The 21,963-nt window shown below is 41.0% G+C and overlaps 1 protein-coding gene across 2 annotated transcripts in view; it reads left to right on the forward strand.

Annotated features, from left to right (window-relative positions):
• The first annotated feature begins 1,617 nt into the window (after nucleotides 1–1,617).
• Nucleotides 1,618–21,963, forward strand: part of mctp1b (multiple C2 domains, transmembrane 1b) — a 60,793-nt gene continuing 40,447 nt past the window's right edge. Inside the window, exon 1 of one of the 2 annotated variants that reach the window (XM_022202863.2) lies at nucleotides 1,618–2,481. In XM_022202863.2, the coding sequence (XP_022058555.2) occupies nucleotides 1,936–2,481 (546 nt within the window). In that variant the 5' untranslated portion in view covers nucleotides 1,618–1,935. The remainder of the gene's footprint in view (nucleotides 2,482–21,963) is intronic. The other variant, XM_022202862.2, reaches the window with a different exon arrangement.

The raw sequence follows: 21,963 nt of genomic DNA on the forward strand, positions 1-21,963 counted from the left end.
AAGAGGTAAATAGAAAGAAGTAAATAATAAGTTTTGCACTATCACAATACTTTCTGACTCTACATGTTAATGACACTATCAGTTGAAAGAAATCAAATCACATAGCCCAGTGGACAATCTGCAGCAACAAAGGAAGACTGGGTAAGCATGCAACAAAAAAACTAAACTATCATAAAAAACTAAATGAAGAACACACTTACCTTCCTGTAAATGCATGCACACTGAAGAAAAGTAACAGCCAACACACCAAATATATATAACTAACATGAAATGAGAGTGCTCCTCTGCGGGCTTCTGATTGGCTAATGGCTTGGTTGTCTATTAAGATTGCCTGGTCCTGTCATCCTTCTTCACAGTATGAAAGCAGCATTTTGCATGGCTTTATGAGAAGGTAGTGTCTACAGATACGGACCCGTACCCGTAGCCTGTGGCCTACGGATACGGCACTTTCCCTTATCATAAATATTAATGAGACGTACATGAATATTAATGAGCCGGCTGATGAACGCGCTTTGTGATTGGCTGGTAATCCGACGTACATAAATATTAATGAGCCGGCTTAGTAATCGGAGTGATGAAGGCGCTTCCGTGATTCGAGGTGAATCTGCGTGCCGAGCCTGTCATGTCAGTCATCTGCTGTTCTCTTTTCTATCATGCATAATATCTTATAAATATCATTATCTGACTTTTTCACGGACAGCGATTTGGGGGTTGAAATCAGCACTACTATTAAAAATAGCAAAACTTTTTATTCACGTGACCCTGTTCTAATAAAGCACAAACAGCAAACAAAACAAATGGCGGAACTAACAGCCAGCAAACTACAAGTATTTTTTTACCTTCAAAAGTAGTGACAGACTATTACATAATAACAACCTAAACAAAACCCTGACGTATTTTCTACGTCTGTCAACACAGACACTGCACGTCAGTCACTTTAATGTTAGCGGACTCTGTTGAATGGCTAAGTTACATAACCACAAACAAATCTCACAATATCACAGTAAATCGAGTTTGTGGTTTTTTTTTAATTCATGCCGAATTAAAGAGCTGCTTCTCACCATTCACGAGTGTTTGTTTCATATTCGACATCCTTAACTTTATCTTGTAAATTAGCATCCGAAATTAAATGGGAACATTTGCAATGGAGTTCGTCAGCCGCTTCCACCACTGAACGCGGTAAACTAATTAATAGGAACTGGACTTCAAACAATTTATACACGGCGTCTAAAAGCGTAAAAACTGCAATGTCTAAAGTGTGAGAGGAGACAGTGTATTTTTGGTTAAATTATACAATGTTCGCCGTCAAAGTCATTCATATAAACTGCCTGTAATGTGCAGCAAATAGTAGTTAACCGGCGCCAGCTCTTCAGTGACCTTAACTGTCCGTACCTCTAGTACAGATGCTACGGGTACCCGTAGCATCAACCTTATGAGAAATGGATACATTAAAATATTTTAAAATGACTGGACATCAAAAAATAAAAAAAATAAACCATCTGACTCAGAAAGGGCCCAGATGGGGGACACTGATTGTTTTTCATGCCCCATAGGGATGTGAATTTGGTTGCAGACTGTGTTCATGAGGCTCCCCAGCTTTAATGATTGGCTGCATGTGGAGTGTATTAAGTCTGAGCTGATGCCACTTCAAACTTATTGGAGGTGGGGGAGGGGAGGAATCTTGAGTTGGGACCCACGTTAAGCTACGAGCGGCCCTGCTGGTGTAAATATTTCCGTGCAAAAAGGGGCTGGACGACCCCGCTGAGCTCCAGCGGTGCAGCCACAAAATGTCGAGGCTCTGTGCGCCTGTTTCACCGTGTTTGTGCCGGTGTGATGCGGTGCAATAAGGTGAACACAGGTTGCGTAAGAGTCTCGGAGCATCAGTAGCCCTTCCGTCGATCTGTCAGCCTGTCGTAGCCCCGAGAAGAGGCGGGAATGGAGCGGGGCGACGGGGACGAGAGTGAGAGCGGCGCGTCCCAACAAAACACGATGTGGAAACAGTTTCAAGCTCGAGCCAAGCCGCTGCTCAGCCCCAAACTGGGCTCCAGGGAGCCCGACGACAAGAAGGAGCGCGGCATGTGGATGTTCAGGAAGATGAAGCGGAAGGAGAACGTCGCCCTGGACCGGGTGATCTCCTCCTCGCAGCCCGACCTGCTCTTCTCCTCCCAGGTGGAGGCGAAGGAGGCTCAGCTCTGCGGCAAAGCGGCCGGGAGCGGCTCCGGAGTCGGCCGGGAGAGGCTGCAGGCGTCCGTCAAGCACAAGTCCGGCAGCCCGAACAAACCCACGGTAGCTCAGCTGGTGCAGTCCCACCACAAGAGCTCCTCTCTGGGCTCTGCGTGCCTGGAGAGACTTGCCGAGCCGCCCGGCAGCAGCAGCGGCAGCAGCGGCAACAGCGGCAGCGGGGGCGGCAACGACGCGGCAACAGCTGCAGCGGAGCCACAGCTGGAGCGCAAAGATGAGGATCCGGTGAGCTTCCAACAGGTAAACACGGAGAATATCTGTCCTGCATGGAGCCTCGTTCTGACATTTCATCCTAAGGTAAAGGATGGTGGGACAGCTGTTTGTAAGGAAGTTTAGTTCAGCTGCATATTCATATTCTAAAGCAAGCGTTTACGATGTGCTGTGACAGACAAGCAAAAGCAAGGGAAACATTACAAGAAATACGATAAAGTTACAACAAGAAAACAAAAAAAAATGACAAAAATGATATCATTAAATAATAATTCAATCATATAAGCCATAGAAACCTAATAAATCGTAAACCAAAGACATCACATACAAATTAGTATAGATAAAGTGGGGGTTTCAAAGTGTTTTTCAAATAGAGGTTTTATACTTGTGTTTACAGACACGTAGTTCAGCACATTTAAACTAAAGTTTTTGTTTAACCCCTGATACCACGTGCAACAAAATGTCCTCATGACGTGATGCTGCCACCTCCGTGCTTCACAATAGGGATGGTGTTCTTTGACTTGTAAGCCTCACCATTATTCTTCCAAACATAATAGTGGTCAGTATAGTCAGTTTAACTGGCAGGATGTAAATTTCAGACATAAATCTCCTATTCCACCTCATATTTTCTTGTCCCTTTCTGCTATCTGCATCTGAACTTGAGGTAAAGAAAAATCAAATCATCAAGTCAATTTTTATTAACATCAATTTTTAATGAACAAACTCTGAAATTACATTATAGGCATCATTATGTCAATGGTTCAAAATCATGTTTGAAACCTAAAATATTTTATCTTGCAAGAAAGCATTTAATCAAGTGGTGGGAATAGATCCTTTGAGTTACTTTAAAAAGTGCAGCATTGACACAGAGCTGTGGAGAATTGTCTGACAGTAGGAGAATATAGGCAGTTCTGTTTTGTTTCATCAGTGCAGAAGACATGCCTGTGTGAAGCTGAAAACTACAGTCAGGCTTTTTCATGCACTTTTGGAGCTTCTTCCTTGCTGAGCGGCTCTCAGGTCATATCGAGACAGACTTGGTTCTCCTGTGAATGTACTGTACATACTTGCTGCTGTTTTGGATTGATTTTTGCACTTTTTGTACCAAATGTAAGTTTGTTTCTAAGAGACAGAACTCCTTTCTGAGCACTGAGCAGCAAGCTGGCTGCTGTACAGATGACCTTGGTTTCTTGAGGCATTTGGAAAGTGCTTCCAGATTTGTTGATGTCCAAGTTAGTTTGTTTTTTTGAGATCTGAGCTGCTTTACAGAGAAGAACTTCTGAGGTGTAATGTGAGCAATTATTGGGGGAAAGAATACAAAGTCTGACTCAATTGGTGTTTCAGTAAAGCCAAAATTGGAACTAAAACAAACCCATGTCTAATACAGTGGGTAGTGAAAGTATTCTGACCCCTTGAAATTTTTCACTCTGTGTCATTGCAGCCATTTGCCAAAATCAAAAAAGTTCATTTTATTTCTCATTAATGTACACTCAGCACCCCATCTTGACAGAAAAAAACAGAAATGTAGAAATTTTTGCAAATTTATTAAAAAAGAATAACTGAAATATCACATGGTTATAAGTATTCAGACCCTATGCTCAGTACTGAGTAGAAGCACCTTTTTCAGCTAGTACAGCCATGAGTCTTCTTGGGAATGATGCAACAAGTTTTTCACACCTGGATTTGGGGATCCTCTGCCATTCTTCCTTGCAGATCCTCTCCAGTTCTGTCAGGTTGGACGGTGAACGTTGGTGGACAGCCATTTGAGGTCTCTCCAGAGATGCTCAATTAGGTTTAGGTCAGGGCTCTGGCTGGGCCAGTCAAGAACGGTCACAGAGTTGTTGTGAAGCCACTCCTTTGTTATTTTAGCTGTGTGCTTAGGGTCATTGTCCTGTTGAAAGGTGAACCTTCGGCCCAGTCTGAGGTCTTGAGCACTCTGGAAGAGGTTTTCCTCCAGGATATCTCTGTACTTGGCCGCATTCATCCTTCCTTCAATTGCAACCAGTCGTCTTGTCCCTGCAGCTGAAAAACACCCCCACAACATGATGCTCCCACCACCATGTTTCACTGTAGGGATTGTATTGGGCAGGTGATGAGCAGTGCCTGGTTTTCTCCACACATACCGCTTAGAATTAACACCAGAAAGTTCAACCTTGGTCTCATCAGACCAGAGAATCTTATTTCTCAGTCTGGGAGTCCTTCATGTGTTTTTTGGCAAACTCTATGCGGGCTTTCATGTGTCTTGCACTGAGGAGAGGCTTCCGTCGGGCCACTCTGCCATAAAGCCCCGACTGGTGGAGGGTTGCAGTGATAGTTGACTTTGTGGAACTTTCTCCTATCTCCCGACTGCATCTCTGGAGCTCAGCCACAGTGATCTTTGGGTTCTTCTTTACCTCTCTCACCAAGGCTCTTCTCCCACCATTGCTCAGTTTGGCTGGACGACCAGGTCTAGGAAGAGTTGTGGTCGTCCCAAACTTCTTCCATTTGAGGATTATGGAGGCCACTGTGCTCTTAGGAACCTTGAGTGCTGCAGAAATTCTTTTGTAACCTTGGCCAGATCTGTGCCTTGCCACAATTCTGTCTCTGAGCTCCTTGGGCAGTTCCTTTGACCCCATGATTCTCATTGTGAGCTGTAAGGTTTTATATAGACAGATGTGTCCCTTTCCTAATCAAGTTTAATCAGTTTAATTAAACACAGCTGGACTCCAGTAAAGAAGCAGAACCATCTCAAGGAGGATCAGAAGAAATGGACAGCATGTGAGTTAAATATGAATGTCGCTGCAAAGGGTCTGAATTCTTATGACCATGTGATATTTCAGTTTTTCTTTTTTAATAAATTTGCAAAAATTTCTACATTTCTGGTTTTTTTCTGTCAAGATGGGGTGCTGAGTGTACATTAATGAGAAAAATAAAATGAACTTTTTGGATTTTGGCAAATGGCTGCAATGACACAGAGAGTGAAAAATTTCAAGGGGTCTGAATACTTTCCGTACCCACTGTATACCTGTAAACTTATATAATAATCTGTTGTGGTGGATTTTAAAAAGGGTCTTTTAAAAATGTAAAATAATTACTCCGCCAAAGATCACAGCAGAGTTATGTGATGACTGGTGTTTGTTTGTCTGTCCGTCTGTCTGTTTGTCTTTCCGTAACATTACTCAAAAACGGACTAATGGATTTGGATGAAATTTTCAGGGAATGTCAGAAATGACACAAGGACCACCTGGCTAGATTTTGGCAGTGATGCAGCTTATAGTCTGGATCCACAGATTTGTTAAAGATTTCTGTATCATTGTGAGATAGTGACACAGCGTCACTGTAACTATGACAACAAGTGAACACTACATCAGCTGCCTGCTGACGATCACATGATTGTGTACTTTTCTTGTTTGTTAGGTGACCCCGTTCATGAATGTTTTTGGTCCTGTCACAGTTTTCTTCACTGTGGGTTCATTTTCACTGCAATATAAAGGCCTGCACCTCCATGGAAACAACACAACCATCGTTCGAAGTCGAAAGAACTTTAAAATGTCTTCTGTGCAGCAGTATGACACTGCATATAGTTGAAGTTCTTTGATAATTTAATTTACAACAAATGAAATTCCATTAATCCATATGTCCAACATTTTGCCCACATGTGTTACCAATGCTACAAATATGGAGGCTCCACATACGATGTTTAGCTATTTACATTTTTACAGCCTCTACAAGCTTTTCACACTACTTTGCACATCGGCTCTAGAGAGATGTTTCACCATGTGGAATGTATTTTTCCAACATTTGTTCAACAACGTGAACAGTGGCTTGGTGGTTAACACTTTTGCCTGAAGATCCCTGTTTCGCATCCTGGCCTTCCCAGGATCTGGGAGTTTGCATGTTCTCCCTGTGCATGCGTGGGTTTTCTCCGGGTACTCCAGCTTCCTCCCACAGTCCAAAAACATGCTAAGGTTAATTGGTAACTTTAAATTGTCTGCAGGTATGAATGCGAGTGTGATTGTTTGTCCCTGTGACAGACTGGTGAGCTTCACCCTCAGTCAGCTGGAATAGACTCCAGCTCCCCTGCGACCCTAATGAGGATTAAACGGTGTATAGATAATAGGTGGATGGATGGTTGACAACTTGCTCCTCTGTGTACTGTTTCTGAGCCATGCTGTGTTTCTTTTATTGATCCAGTAGGTATATTTCCCTCTAATTCTCCCTTGTTGTCTCCTTTCTGCTCTGTATAAACACAGCCTGCTGACACTTCCATGCACAAAGCCAGGAATTAGGCTGCACTCTAAACTAAACTTTGCTAAAGTAAACCAGCTCATGTAGAGGTTTTAGGTCTCAATTCAAACAGAATAAAAGAGCTGGCTCTGACAATAGAAGCTGCAAGGAATTTTGTTTTGGAGTGAGGCCTGTAATCATGACTAGGTTGAAAGTCAAGTAAGATAGTATGTTGCAATTCCTCTTCATTGTATGAAATCTAACTGGAAAGTAGACAATTGCTGGATTTCCGACAGTGCTGACTTGTGCTGCTGTCTAACAGTTGAGCATACACAAGACATGAAGGTTTACAGCTGGAAACCATAATGACTGATTTTGGAAGATGAGTCACATCCAGAAACAAAGAATAAACGTCAGTTCTGGCTGCTTTTTATTCAAACGTAGAGTTTTGGAGGCCTGTTGCACACTAGAAGACCCACTAAATTATAGTTTAATCAGTTACAGCTGTAATGGCTTATTGACGAATTGTAAGAAAAATGCACCTCTATGGAAACAACACAACCATGGCTACAAGTACAGAGGACTGAATTTAAACTTAAATTCTTTTGAATGACATTTTTACTCATTTGACATCTGTAATTTTAAACAGAAATAAATTATCTAATAATCATGAAAACAGTGGAAAGATTAATCAACACTGAAAATAATCATTAGTTGCAGCCTCAATTGCAATTTACACATTTGCATTTTGAGTGATGTAATTATTAGCTACATTGTTGTTGTTGTTAAAGTTACTGTAAGTGACTGCTCAGATATACACTACCGTTCAAAGGTTTGGGGTCAGTGTCCAACTCCACAACCCCCCATGACAACAGCAGTCCTTGATGCCAGTTGCCACCCTCAGCAGGACAATACACCCCGACACAACACAAAACACGACATGACACAGCTAAAGTGTTCACCTGGGTTTCACACTCTCCAGATCCAAATCTTATTGAGCATCTGTGGGATGTACCAGGATAATCCTGATCTAGGAAGGTCCCACCATGCAACCCACAGAATTCACTGCTGCCATCCTGGTGCCCCAGGACATCCCCAGAGGTCCTATGTCCATGAACCACTGGGTCAGAGGAGTTTTAGCAGCATAAAGTGGACCAACACGGTATTAGACAGGTGGTCATAATGTTACACCTGATCGGTGTAGGTGAGGGCTGAAAGAAATGTGACTATCAAACATATGTTCTCTTGTAAAAATCATATTATTATATACCATAACATGAAAGTATAGAAGCTATAAATAAACAAATACAATGCAGTAAACACTTCAACACTGACCTCTGAAACTGAACAAAACAGTCTTAAAGTGCTGGAAGTGTCTGAAAACTGTACTGAAGTGCAGTACCTGAGTAAATTTACTTTTTATCATGGTGTACTCCACACAGAATGCTCTACAGATCCTTCAGAACGCAAGTTAGCAGTCGAATCCTTATCATTTCTCCCAACGTCCTCTTGTTACCTGCAGCTTTAGCCTCTAAAATTGTCCATCGGCTCCACCAGCTGGGTCTCTCTATAACACCACCAGAAGACCCAACTCATGGAGGCTCCCGGCTAATTACACTAGGACATGTTTCAGTTCCAAAAAGTCCTGCCAGGGCTGGGTCCAAAAGCTTTGAGCACTAAACAATTACCTGCATTCTGCTGAGCATTTATATGCCAATTTTTTCTTTTTCTGCATCAGTTTATGTTTGAAAAATATTCATTAACCTAAAGGAAAAAACAGTACATGCAATACATTATGGTGGTGGTGTGGTTGTTTGAGCTCATAATTCACATTCTGAGAGTGAAGAAAAACCCAGCAATGAAGGAAAAAGAACCACCCCATTGTCGCGATTATTGGTAATATCATAGCGTTTTTTAGCTATTAATGCACGTGTTCTAATTATTGAGGGGGTGCATTCCCTGTGCTCCCCCTAAATCTAATAATAATCTAAAAATTTAAACTCCAATCTTTTTTTTGCCCATCCACAGATGGGATGCTAATTCTGATGTGTGTAGAATCCAGTCAGAGTTTATGGTGCATCTTAATGTAACTGTAAAAATGACAGCATAAATAAGGGTTCTGTTGATCCTTCTAAACAAAACAAAAGTGCACTACCATTCAAAAGTTTGGGGTCACCCAGACAATTTCATGTTTTTCATGAAAACTCACACTTTTATTCATGTGCTAATATAGTTGCACAAAGGTTTTCTGATCATCAGTTAGCCTTTCAACACCATTAGCTAACACAATGTAGCATTAGAACACAGGAGTGATGGTTGCTGGAAATGTTCCTCTGTACCCCTATGTAGATATTCCCTTAAAAATCAGCCATTTCCAGCTGGAATAGTCATTTACCACATTAACAATGTGTAGACTGTATTTTTGATTCATTTAATGTTATCTCCATTGAAACAAAATGCTTTCCTTTCAAAAATAAGGACATTTCTAAGTGACCCCAAACTTTTGAGCGGTAGTGTATATTAAAGTTTTCATCTACAAAAAATCTTTTTGACCCCACCACCATCAGTTCAGACAGTTTTACATTCACCTTACTAAAACTGTGAATTGCAAAGTACACAACCTCATGGATGGATCATAAAAACAATGGACCCCTGGGCACAGACAAGTGAAAGCCCCCCCACCCTCTTACAGCAGAACAAGACCCCACACTGAAGGGGAACACAACCCTTGTAGCCATGTTCTTTGTAGTCACGTGGTGTCTTCAGTTGTGTTATCTGTGTAGTTTTTTGTGTCTCTTCCTCACTGTCGCCATTTTCATCTCTTTGTTTTCATTTGTCACCTCTGCATGGTTGTTTCGTGATCCGTTGTGGGTGTTTTGTGCTTCTTCTTTTTTTTCAATTAAAGTTTTTTATTGTTTTTTCAACAATCAACATTATACAAGCATACATATATACATATATATATATATATATATATATATATATATATATATATATATATATATATATATATATATATAGTACAACTTTGGCCAAAAGAAAATACAATACACATATCAAAGATAATAGTAATAAATAAAATAATTAACTAATTAACAAAAGGAAGTAATTAAACAATAGTGTTCAGATTAATATTATTACTACTGATAATAATTAATACAATAAAATAAAAATAAGTAATTAACATAGGGAAAATAAGTACACTTCAGTGTTTCCCCTGGGTTGAAATGGCTGTGAGGTGGTGGGGCCCTTGCCTACACAACACCATGAAATTTTGAAAATCAAGATGCAAAATGGGGCATTCTGGCACAATTTGGAGCACATTTTGTTGTATTTGTAGCCATTTCCAAAAACTAAATTAAATAAAATTTTCATGTTTCTTTTCTAAAAATTAGTGATAGGGAGAAAATATGACAAATATAAACCCACTTGTCCATGCGATCAAAACATGTCAACTAGTCCAGTCTATTATATTCTGGTCAGATTTCAACAAGCCATTCCAAAATGCCACATCAGTTCTTATTACAAATTTGAAAAAGATGACAAAGGACTTGAATCTGGAATCAAGTGGTGACTTTTACTTTTTTTCTAAAAACAACTACATGTTAGGTACCAAATTCCCACTTCATTTTTATTTATAATAAAAAGGTTATGTCATGACCTTCATTTTACTTAAAAATGTGAAAGAAAACTTCAGCTCTGGGTTAACAACTGGTTTTCTGAAGGAGTTATTTCTGTTTTCAAAACCGTTACCTTTTTGAGCACAGAACTAGAATTTGAACACAGAATTTGTTTTGCCATTGAATGATATAATTTCGGGCACTCTGTAAATCATTTTATCAAAAGAAACTAGGAACTTTTTATTCCGTTGAAATCATTTGTCTCGTTCGTGAGAACGGGCTTTGTCGTGCCTAAATGTTTTAACGGGAGCCATTTTTGCAGTCACTGTCAATTCGTATCACCGCGGACAACAAAACAGTAAGCAAACTCAGTAAAGGAAGTGAGATCGATGCCTACACTGCGTTGCTCACTTCATTTTGATGACATGCGATAGTTTTGATGCTTAATTTGACATATGTCAGCTTTTAGCCCCGAAAAACCAAACGATGGAGCGCTGCCGCTTCTTGTCCGCCATGCTTGTTGACGCTAGGAACGTTCGCCAATCGGAACGACCGACCTTTATTACACGATCTCGCGGGATGTCATACGAGAACTGAGTGTTACCGATCAATGGGGATGTGCCTTGCTGTCTTCACCCATGGCGAGAAAAGGCTGCCATTCTGGCTTGTTGATTTCAGCGGCGAATATACCGGACTTATGTGTCAATGCTTTCTAATACTTAGCATTACTTTTTTTTTTTTTTTTTTTTTTTGGCGCGGACCAGTGAGGCGGCAATGTCGGCAAAATTGTAATGAGGCGGTCGCCTATACCAGCGAGGCGGCCCACCTCGTCGGTCATATAGGAGGGGAAACACTGCACTTAATAAAATAAAAGGGAAAGAGGTGGTGTTCAATGCATGCAATGGAATTTTCAGTACACTTATGAGTTCTGAGACCATTGATATCGTATAAAATGCAAAAACTGAGACCATACCTTATAGAATTTTCCCTTACCATCATTCAGTCTGGCAATGAGATTCTCAAACGAGGCAGTGTCTGTCATTAATGTCAGCCATTCTGTAAAGCCAGGCCTCACTTGACTCTTCCAGTGTCGGAGGATAATTCTTAACGCAATAATAAAACCAGCTGAGGCCAGGGCAGCCTCCGCCTTTGACACACTAGGTGGTAGGAGAGATCGATCTCCAAGTAGACATAATCGGGGGGATTCTGGTAGTGATGTATCCAGCCATTCTCCAATTACATGAAGCACTTGTTTCCAAAAAGGAAAAACAAAAGAACAGTCCCACAAAAGATGTAAAAATGAACCTGTGTCACTCACACATTTCCAGCATTTGTTATCCCTCATCAATCCCATTTTGTGGAGCTTAACAGGTGTATAGTAATATCTATGAATGACTTTATAATGCAGGAATTTATTGACTGCATCCCTCACAGACCAACCCACATTCTTTACCAGTTCCTCCCACGCTTCCTCATCTATCCTCGTATTCAAGTCTCTCTCCCAGATTCGTCTTATGTGCTTAGTATCACCATACATATCATCAGCTATGATTGTATAAATAGTAGAGGCATTACGCTTAGATCCAGGCATTTTGAAACACTCAACCAACGTATTTGTGTCATCAGGTGAGATCTTTAAGCTCATTATACAGCTCCTCAGATACTTCCAGAAATCTGCTTTCTCCAGATCAAATTTTTGTTTTAGTTCTTCAAATGTCTGAAACAGGCCATTCACATACAGGTCACTAATTCTATTGATATTTTTGTTCAGCCAAGTAGTCCATATGATTGTTTCTCTACCAATCTTAATAGAAGGATTGTTCCAGATTGATGAATACATTTGTCTAGAGTGGGGTATATGAAGTAGTTTATGTATCTTTGCCCATATTTCTCTGGAACACTTCAAAATTGGGTTTAGCCGACCCTTTCTCCTTAGTATCTGTGAAAATGTTTCAATTGGCCCAAATGGAAGCATCAATTCCCTTTCTATATCCACCCAACCTAGACTTGACCTTTTGTCAGACCAGTGCTTAGAGAGTTTAAGTATCTCAAAAGACGTTTTATACAACTCCACATTAGGCAAACCCAACCCCCCTTTGCTTCTAATGATAAATAATTTTTCAAGTTTTAGATGGGGTTTCTTTCCGTTCCATAGAAAGTCTCTGACAATTTGGTTGTATTGCTTAAAGAAAGAATTTGGGACCATTAATGGCACCATCATAGATATATAATTCACCTGAGGTGCTACCATCATTTTGATAGTGTTAACTTTTCCCCATAAGCTAAGATTAATCAGTTTCCACTTCTCCAAGTTAGCCTTGATACCCTGAAGTAATGGGATATAATTTGTTTGCACCATATCTTCAATATTTGGGGTAAGATGAATCCCAAGATACTGCGTCCCCGAGTCAATCCACTTAAACTTAAGCGTATCATTTATTCTCGATTGACACGTTCTTGACACTGGCATTACCTCTGACTTACCTAGGTTAATTTTATAACCTGAGATTTCAGAGAATGCTTCCATAGTCTTAAAAAATCTTGGGGCCGAAGAAGCAGGATCTACAGATAGCCAGAGGACATCATCCGCATATAGAAAAAGTTTATGCTCCCTACCACCTGCCCTCACCCCTCTTATGCTTGTGTCTGTTCTAACTGCCACTGCAAGTGGTTCCAGGAATAAAATAAATAATAATGGAGAAAGAGGATCTCCCTGTTTTGCACCTCTGGTTACACTGAAAAATGACGAAACCATGCCACTGGTCAGAACCAAGACCTTAGGCTCAGCATATATTACCCGTATCCACTTAATGAATCCTCGTCCGAAACCAAATCTTCCTAGCGCATACATCAAAAAATTCCACTCCACTCTATCAAACGCCTTCTCTGCGTCTAAAGAGAAGGCGGCAACGGATTCATCAGACTCTCTGCTTTGCCACATCAAGTGGAGAAGGTGTTGTAAATTATCAGAGAAAGATCTACCTTTTACAAATCCTACCTGATCTGAACCTATAATGCATGGAATAATATGTTCAATACGCATAAAAAGAACTTTCGTAAGAATTTTATAATCTACATTAGCCAGGCTAATGGGACGATAACTGGCTGGGTCCACTGGATCTTTACCTTTCTTGAGAATGACAGAAATGACTGATTCATTGAGAGTGTTCTGCAAACTACCTATTTCTAAGGCCTCTGAGTACACCTGTGTTAAGACGGGGGCTAGAATATCAACATATAATTTGTAAAACTCAATGGGAAACCCATCTAACCCAGGAGCTTTGCCTGATTGCATTGATTTTATGGCCTTTCTCACCTCCTCCTCTGTAACAGGGGTTTCCAGGTGCTGCGTCTGCTCTGAGGATAGATTTGGGAGCTCAATTTGGGAAAACCAGTTTTCCAGTTTTTCAAGGTTTGGAGGAGTATCAGACATGTAGAGTTTTGTAAAAATCCCTGAACACCTAGTTAATTTCTTTGGCTGTGGTTACAATTTTTTCCATGAATATCTCTAACACATGGTATAGTCAGTGAAGTCTCCTGTTTTTTTTAATTGTCTTGCTAATAGCCTCCCTGCCTTTTCTCCACTCTCATAAAAGCTGCATTTTAGTCTAAGCATGACATATTCAGCCTTCTTACTGTATATACCATTGAGATTGTATTTCAGCTCACACACCTGCTTCAAAAAATCCTCACTGTAGTTCTCTGACAATTCTCTTTCTTTCTGTTTTATTTCATTCTCCAATCCTATCATTGTCTGTTTATCTTGTTTCTTTTTCCTCGATGCTTCAGCAATAATTTTCCACCTTATAAACGCCTTACAAGCCTCCCAGGCTGTGCCTGTTCTGGGGGTAGAGCCAATATTAATCTGAAAAAAGATTTAAAGATCTTCTGCTTATGTCTGTTTAAATACAGTATTTTGTAAAAGGGATGTATTAAGTCTCCACCTGTTACTCCTGATGCTCTGAAGACAAGTAGAAATACTGAGCTCTACCATAGCATGGTCTGTTAGTGCTATTACACCAATGGCAATATCCTGTACAGCTTCAACCAGGTTCTTAGAAATTAGAAAATAGTCAATTCCGCTGTATGATTTATGATTATGAGAATAAAAGGTGTATTCCCGTTTATTCGGGTTTGTTAGTCTCCAGATGTCAACTACTCCAACATCTTCCTGGAGCTGATGCAGTGCTTGTCTGCCTTTTATTAGGGCTGGAGAATATCTAGATTTATCTAATACCAAGTCGAGAGTCTGATTAAAGTCTCCTCCCAATATTATATTACCATCTTCAAATGATCCCAAAAGCCTGTTGACCTTATGAAAAAAATCGGGACTGTCTTCATTAGGGGCATAAATGTTACATAGATTTAGTCTCCTCCTGTTAATTACAATTTCAATACATATAAGTTGCCCCTCCTCGTCTTTGTGTTCTTTAAGCAGAACAAACTTCAGTTTCTTATGTAAAAGTATTGCAACTCCTCTTTTACTGCTATCAAATGAGCTATGAAAAACATGGCCCACCCATCCTCTTTTGAGTCTCATTGCCTCCAATTTCTTCATATGGGTCTCTTGGAGATAAACAACATCTCCCTGCCTCGCTTTAAGATAGACAAGGCATTTCTTCAGTTTTGTTATGTTCTGTGTCCCATTACTGTTCCACAAAATCACCTTCATACAAACACTATTGGTCCCTTGTATGCTCATTAGTGTTACAAATCAAAATGTAGTGCCACCATTCAGACAGAAATAAAGAAAGGGGATAAAAAAAACAAGCAGACAGAGAAAAGAAAATACAAAACGGCCATAAACCTATCAAAACATTCAACAAACGTTCTCAACCACACCCCTAGAACTGGGATAAATAACAATGACCACCCCCAGCATTGACCCATAATCCCCCACAAAACCTGCTCCCTCCTCTTCCTGAGGGAAACCCCACCCTCTACCTGATCCATGCAGCAACTAAGCAGTGGTTACCCGTCAATCCTCCTATTGTAGTAAGTTATTTAAGCCCTATTGCATGCAACAAGATGACCCCACCTATTAAATATCGTAGGTATAACACTTGTTATTGCAGTTATTAAAATGAGAGAACAAAACTTGTAAATTATAACCACAATTTCCATGAAGGTTATTATTAAATATTGAACTTTTTTAATGAAACTAAGCCTATGAAAGCCCAATAATGTAATTTGCGTGACGAAATTAGGAATCTACGTACGTGAAACCAATATTATTTAACCATTTGTCACACATTTAGAGATAAGCCTACCCCACAGTCACTCTGGGCCTTCTGTGTCCTTCTCAAGGAACTTTTGTGCCTTTCTTGTGGTCTTCAAATGACATCTTCTGCCCCTTCCAGGTGAAGAAGAACTTATCTGTTTTTTAGGACTTGAACAATGAAATGTTCATGAAAATCAGGAGTTTCTTCAAGGAGGAGAGTTCTATGCGGCTATCTTCCTCGGCGGCGTCCGGAAGTGACCTGTTTTGTGCTTCTTGTATTTGCCAGTCATCTCTCTGTGATTAGTTTGTGTCTCAGTTGACCACTTTGTAGCTGCTGGAGGTAAAGACCAGGGCCTTATGACAACGAGTCAGTGGCACTGATATTATCGACCCTGCTCTTTGAATGTTCATTTGCAGCTCTACCAAATGTGATGCAACAGAAATGAAACACTTCTGAATTCAGATGATTCACAGTTGCACCGGGCAGCCTCTTCAGTCAACATGTCACACTCTGTAGGCTGATACCAGTTGTATTTTTCTGACAGAATAAGTCTGGTGTTGTTGCAAGGATCTCTGGGGTGAACAGGGTTAAGTGAATGAGCTTTCTTCCAACAGTGACGGCTGTTTTGTTTGCTATTGTGTGGAGGACTGTCGGAGGAGACTGAGCTGATAGATGCTTATCTGCCTCCTCTTTGTGACTCCTGCATGCGGCTGCAACTAAATGCTGGTGTCCATTTGAATGGTGTTAACCAGACCTGTAAGAGAAAGTGGTAGCTGTAAGTCATTGTTTCAGGAATTGGACAGAAGTAATTGAACAGTGTGAACAGCTGTAAGGCTGTCAGGCTTGTATTTAGGAGGAAGCTGTGCACCAGCTGCTCTGTGATTGGCTATTGATGTTATGTCACTGATAGAGTTGAAGTGGCTGACTCGGGGAAAACAAACTGCTTGTGTGTTTTAAGGCTGACAGTAAATATGTTTTAGTTTTTTGCACAAGACAAACAGCCGTCAGAATGGATGAGGTTATCAAGAAAAGTGAGCATTCATCCCTGTCAGATTGCGAGCAGCACTGCTTTAGGCTGTTTGTTCAGTTGTTGTTGCTGCTAAACGTCATGATACCGTAATTTTAAATTGGTCAAAATATCAAATAATTCATTTGAAATTAATCTGATTAAGCAGAATGTTAGGTCGGTCAAAATTTCAAATGATTTCCTATTGAATTACAATGATTAAACAGGATTTTAGTGTTTGCCTTTAGGATGCAGTTTGGTGTTTTTGTCACAAACAGCACAAATTTTGCTATAGCCAGCTTTGAGCATTAGTGTCAAAAAAGGTTTACCCAAAATGCACATTTTAAAGTTTTTTCCAGTGGATTATCAGAAAACATAACATGTCCAGGGTATCAATGCTTGTTTCTATGAATTCATATCGTAGACACTGATATTGACAGCTGGTTATATAAAAACCTGTGCTGATTTTGATGATAGATTGTGACATCTAGAGTGGATAAAACATTGATTTGGTTGTTGTTTTTAACATAACAGATGGGTTTTTTTCAGCCCTGCAAAAATTTTACCCCAAGTCTTGTGTACTTCAAAGGCCTGTAACTCAGACAGTATCAATAGGATGAAGCTAAAATTTTGCATGACTTTAATAACTACAAAAGCACTCAGAGCGCAGTACTTGGCCAAGGCTGTCCAAGACAGAGGATGCTTTCCTACAGGTAAGTCCCTCTAAGTCTGTGGCGGTCGATTTTTAGTAGGATTGCAATCATGTGATCGTCCGCAGGCAGCTGACATAGTGTTCACTTGTTGCTATAGAGTGACACCGTAATGCAATGATACAGAAATCTTTAACAAATGCATGGATCCAGACTTTAAACCACATCGCTGCTAAAATCTAATCAGTTGGTCCTTGTGTCATTTCTGACCTTCCCTGAAAATTTCATCCAAATTTGTTTGTCCGTTTTTGAGTAATGTTGTTAACAGACAAACTAACGCTGTTCGTCACATAACTCCGTCGAGGCTCCGTAAATATACTAAAGTTATTGCACAAATAGAGTCAGCTGATTCTAATGAGGTCAGGTGGAAACTTTTTTCACATTTCCTTGTTTAAACCTGGAATGACCCTAACATTGACCTCTGTCTGAATGACAGAATGCGGTCACTTTATCAGACTGAGGAAGCAGCAGCGCTACACATCCCATGTCTGGAAAGAGCTTAAGATGTGACCTGGACCCTCACTGGATAAGGCTCCTCACAGCAGACTCATTAACACCTTGTGGTCTGGAGTGTCTTGAGAAGCTCCGTCAAGGTCACCTGGCCCTTTCCGCTTTCATCAGTCAATCAAAACTTTACATCTGCCCATTTCTCCTGCATCCACCACACTGAACATGGAAACCAACTCCTCTTTTACTGTGATATATATCTCAGCCTTTCATCTGAGTGCTGTGTGGGAATTGACCTGTTTCTGACCCCAAAGTTGGCCCACAAGCTGCGAGAGTTCCAGCTGGAAGTAGATCTGTCTGTGAGCGACTCCTGTCTTGTCGTCCTCCTTTAGTCCAACCCTCCAGTCAGGCCTAATCCACTGAAAAAGGATTACAGTCGAGCTAATCAGCGTGGCTCCTCCCTCCCACTCACCTGCTGCTCCGTCATTCATTCAGCTCCTTCACCTGCTCAGCTCAGCTGATGTTCTTCTCTTGGGAGCTACTTTTTTGCTCTTCGAAGTTCGTTTTCCTGTCAGTTTTGAAGTATCCTCAGACTCAGTGTCAGTTATCCCTTCGTAGGTGTTTTGCCCTGTCCACCTTCCACCACATCTTCTTGTCATTATCATCCTGCTGCCTCCTGCTCGACCCTGGATCTCTTTCTAAGCGAGGCCCCGGTGGCAGAGTCCCGTCAGGCGATCCGAGGGTTACTTCGCTGTGCTTCTAGTGATGACTACTTTTCCCTCATGTCTACATGTGGACGGCTGCTGTCGGTGAGGTCCATCAGCCTGTGTGTTGTGTTTTTATCAGTTAGGTTAATCATATATAGCGAGACGGGTGCCCCTGTCGGTCAATAGGTTGAACGGACAACCCATAAACATGGGCTATAGTCTCCAATGCAGTACTCATGGGTTAATAATAATTTTTTTTTCTAATGTGTGTATAATTTCAACAGAATCTCAAAGTGCTACTTTAAACATATAAAGAGATAAAAACAAAACAAACAGGTAAAATAAAAATTAAAGTTTCAAGGACATGTTTAGTTAAAAGCTTTGTTAAAAACAAAGCTCTTTAGGCCTTTTTTTTTTCTATAAAATCCATCACATCTGGAGATCCAGATGTGATGGGTGGCTGAGTTGAAGGCTCTGTCTCCCGTGGTCTGGAGCTTGGTTCTGGGCAGGTGGAGAAGGTCACAATTATTGGTGTGGAGGTTTTGTGTGGATGATTGGTGGCAGAGGAGTTTTTTCAGATAATCCGGGGCATTGCCATGAATACACTGATGGGTGAAGAGAGTGATTTTGTACTGACTTTTGAAGGAGACGGGGAGCCAGGGGAGTGAATGGAGGATGGGGGTGATTTTATCGTGCTTCTGCACTCTCATCAGGATCCTGGCAGCGCTGTTTTGAGTATATTGGAGTTGTTGCAGACTTTTGCTAGGGATCCAGATGAGAAGTGCTTTTGAGTTGGACCCATTGCCATTTACTACATCTTTCCTCTACTCTTCTCCCTACGTTTCCTGTCTCTCTCTCCACTGTGCACTATAATAAAGGCAAATAGGCCGGAGTTTGTTTGTCTGTCTGTGTGTGTGTGTGTATGTGTGTGTGTGTGTGTGTCTGTTTGTCTGTTAACAGCATAACTCAAAAAGTCATGGACGGATTTTCACCAAATTTTTACAGGATGTCCAGAAGAGCAAGAGTAAGAATCGATTAGATTTTGGAGGTTATCCGAATCACCGTCTGGATCCAGGAATTTTTTGAAGGTCGAAGGACAATTGAGAGATGGCCGCCAGGCCAGTAGAGAGAACTGCAGTTGAGAATATTATTGCAAACTTTACACTGATGCCCTGAGATAACCCATTTTTACTATGTGTGACAGACCGACTAATGATAAAAAGATTTAATTTACAAAAGTAAACAAAGGAAGTGTTACCACGAAGAAAAATATAAACTATTGTCAACGATTAACCCTTAATGGTTGCATCAAAACTGTTTTACACATTTTGAGAGCCAAGGACGTGTCTGAGAAGTGTAAAAACAGTGCACATGACTGAAGTTGAGCAGCATTTGTGGTGTTTTACTAAACAGTCTGCAGCACCACAGTATGAATTTCTGCAGGGTTTGAGGTTGTTGACTCAACTATGTGTTGCTTGTGGTTTTGGCAGCACTGCACAGACTGACGTGTGCAGCCACTTTGAACCATAGCAGCTGGTGTTCTTTTACTGGGGCTGGAGGGTTTTTTTGTGGGTATTTAAACTCACAGCAATTTATAATGAGTAAAACTGTGAAACTATACAGGAAAATGTGTTGGATTGAACCTGTCTAAAACTCTTTTTCCACTTCCTCTGAACCTGCTGTGCTTTTTCGTTGCAGTATTGATTACCATAGTGTGTACTGGCATTGGTGTTCATGTAAACGGGCCCATGAGGCAAAGCTGTCACGCTGTGGCTCTGTTGTTGACATGAAGGAGGTTCACTGCACAGTGTGTTACTCACCACTCTCCTCAGCAGCTGACTATATTGACCTGATTTTCAGCCTCCACAACCAGCCACTGTAATTTCCACTTACTGCTTGTGGTCTTTGGTGTACTGCTTACAGTGTTTCAATATATTGTATGCGTAAAGATGAGGTTGCAAGTTTATTGAGAATAGATAACGTACTACTGCAACCATTACTATTATGCATTAATTGAAAAAAAAAATGAATCCGAGCAGAAATGCCGAACAGCTTCTTTATCAGGCTTCTCAAATCAGGAGATGCACTGCTTATACACTGTCCGTCCAAAAAAAAACAAAGTCGCACACTCTGTTATTTCATTGGACCACCTTTAGCTTTGAGAATGACACATATTCACTGTGGCGTCATTTCAGTTAACTTCTGCAAAGTCACAGCTTTTATTTCTGTCCAGAACTGCAGTAATTTTGTACCAAGATCTTGCATTGATGATGGGAGAGTCCGCTGCGCAAAGTCTGTCTCCAGCACACCCCAAAGATTGTCAGTGGGGTTGAGGTCTGGACTCTGTGGAGGCCAATCCATGTGTGAAAATGACGTCTCATGCTCCCTGAACCACTCATTCACAATGTGAGCCCCATGAATCCTGACATCGTCATCTTGGATTATGCCATCAGGGAAGAAAAACTCCATTGATGCAAAGGCCTGGTCATTCAGTATATTCAGGTAGTCAGCTGATCTCATTCTTTGGGAACATAACATTGCTGAACCTGACCAACCCCAGATCATAACCTGAACCCCCACAGGCTTGTAGGCACTACGCAAGATGAGTGCATCACTTCATCAGACCATGTGATAGACCACATTTCTTCCTCAAAGATGATGGTACTCCACTATCCTTCCAGGTTTTAATAATGCGTTGGACAGCTCTTAACCTGATTTTAGTAGTTTCAGAAATCTCCTAAGCTGTTTTCTTTGCTTGAAGCAGGCCAATAATTTTTACCCTTCCGAGGCAGATTAACAATCTTTCCACGACCACAGGATATGTCTTCTGACATGGTTGTTTAAGAGCTGAGGATCTTCTCACTGCAAATCCAAGTGATGACTTTTTTTTTTGGACAGGCAGTGCATTTTTCATTTAATGTAGTAAATGAAATTGGATTTTGGGGGTTTGAGGTGCTGGTTAGAAAAAAACAAAGGAAAATTGTCTCATTCTGGGAATTTGTGATGGTGTGATTTTTCCCTTTTTTGGTACTCCACAAACCAAACGTAGGCCTCTGAATCAATAGACTGAGTAATAACTTGTAGTTGTAGCTTGAAGCCTGGTGCACAGATGTGCGTAAACAGAACTGTACAGTCCTAAAATAGGCGTGCATCGCTGTCAGCTGATGGGATTGTGCGCAATCCGATGCTATTCTCAGTATGGTGCTTTGCTTCCTGATTTACTCCCACAAGACAGTTAATCCTCCCAAGCAGCTTGTTAACTCTGGCAGTAAGTCCTGTAACGTGAACGCCCTGACTCATCCTTTGACTGGGATCGTTGCAGTTTTTAACCTCATGTTTCCTCATTCACACCCACAGAAGTGATTAGATGCAGTGAGAGTTTAGGCACTTGTGCTTTGCAATGATGAAGCTGTAAAATCTACCACCTGAGGAGCTGCTTCAGACGGCTGCAGTCGGCAACCAATGAAAGTGTTCTCAGGGGAGATTTTATCAGTCCTGAAACTACAAGCATTTCCTGGGCGTTACCTGCTGCTGGCTCATTTTCTTCTCACTCTGGGTCATTTTTCTCTGTAATCAACAGTCTTGCACCTCTGTGGA

Source organism: Acanthochromis polyacanthus, chromosome 18 (assembly GCF_021347895.1).
Source record: "Acanthochromis polyacanthus isolate Apoly-LR-REF ecotype Palm Island chromosome 18, KAUST_Apoly_ChrSc, whole genome shotgun sequence".
Classification (NCBI taxonomy): domain Eukaryota; kingdom Metazoa; phylum Chordata; class Actinopteri; family Pomacentridae; genus Acanthochromis; species Acanthochromis polyacanthus.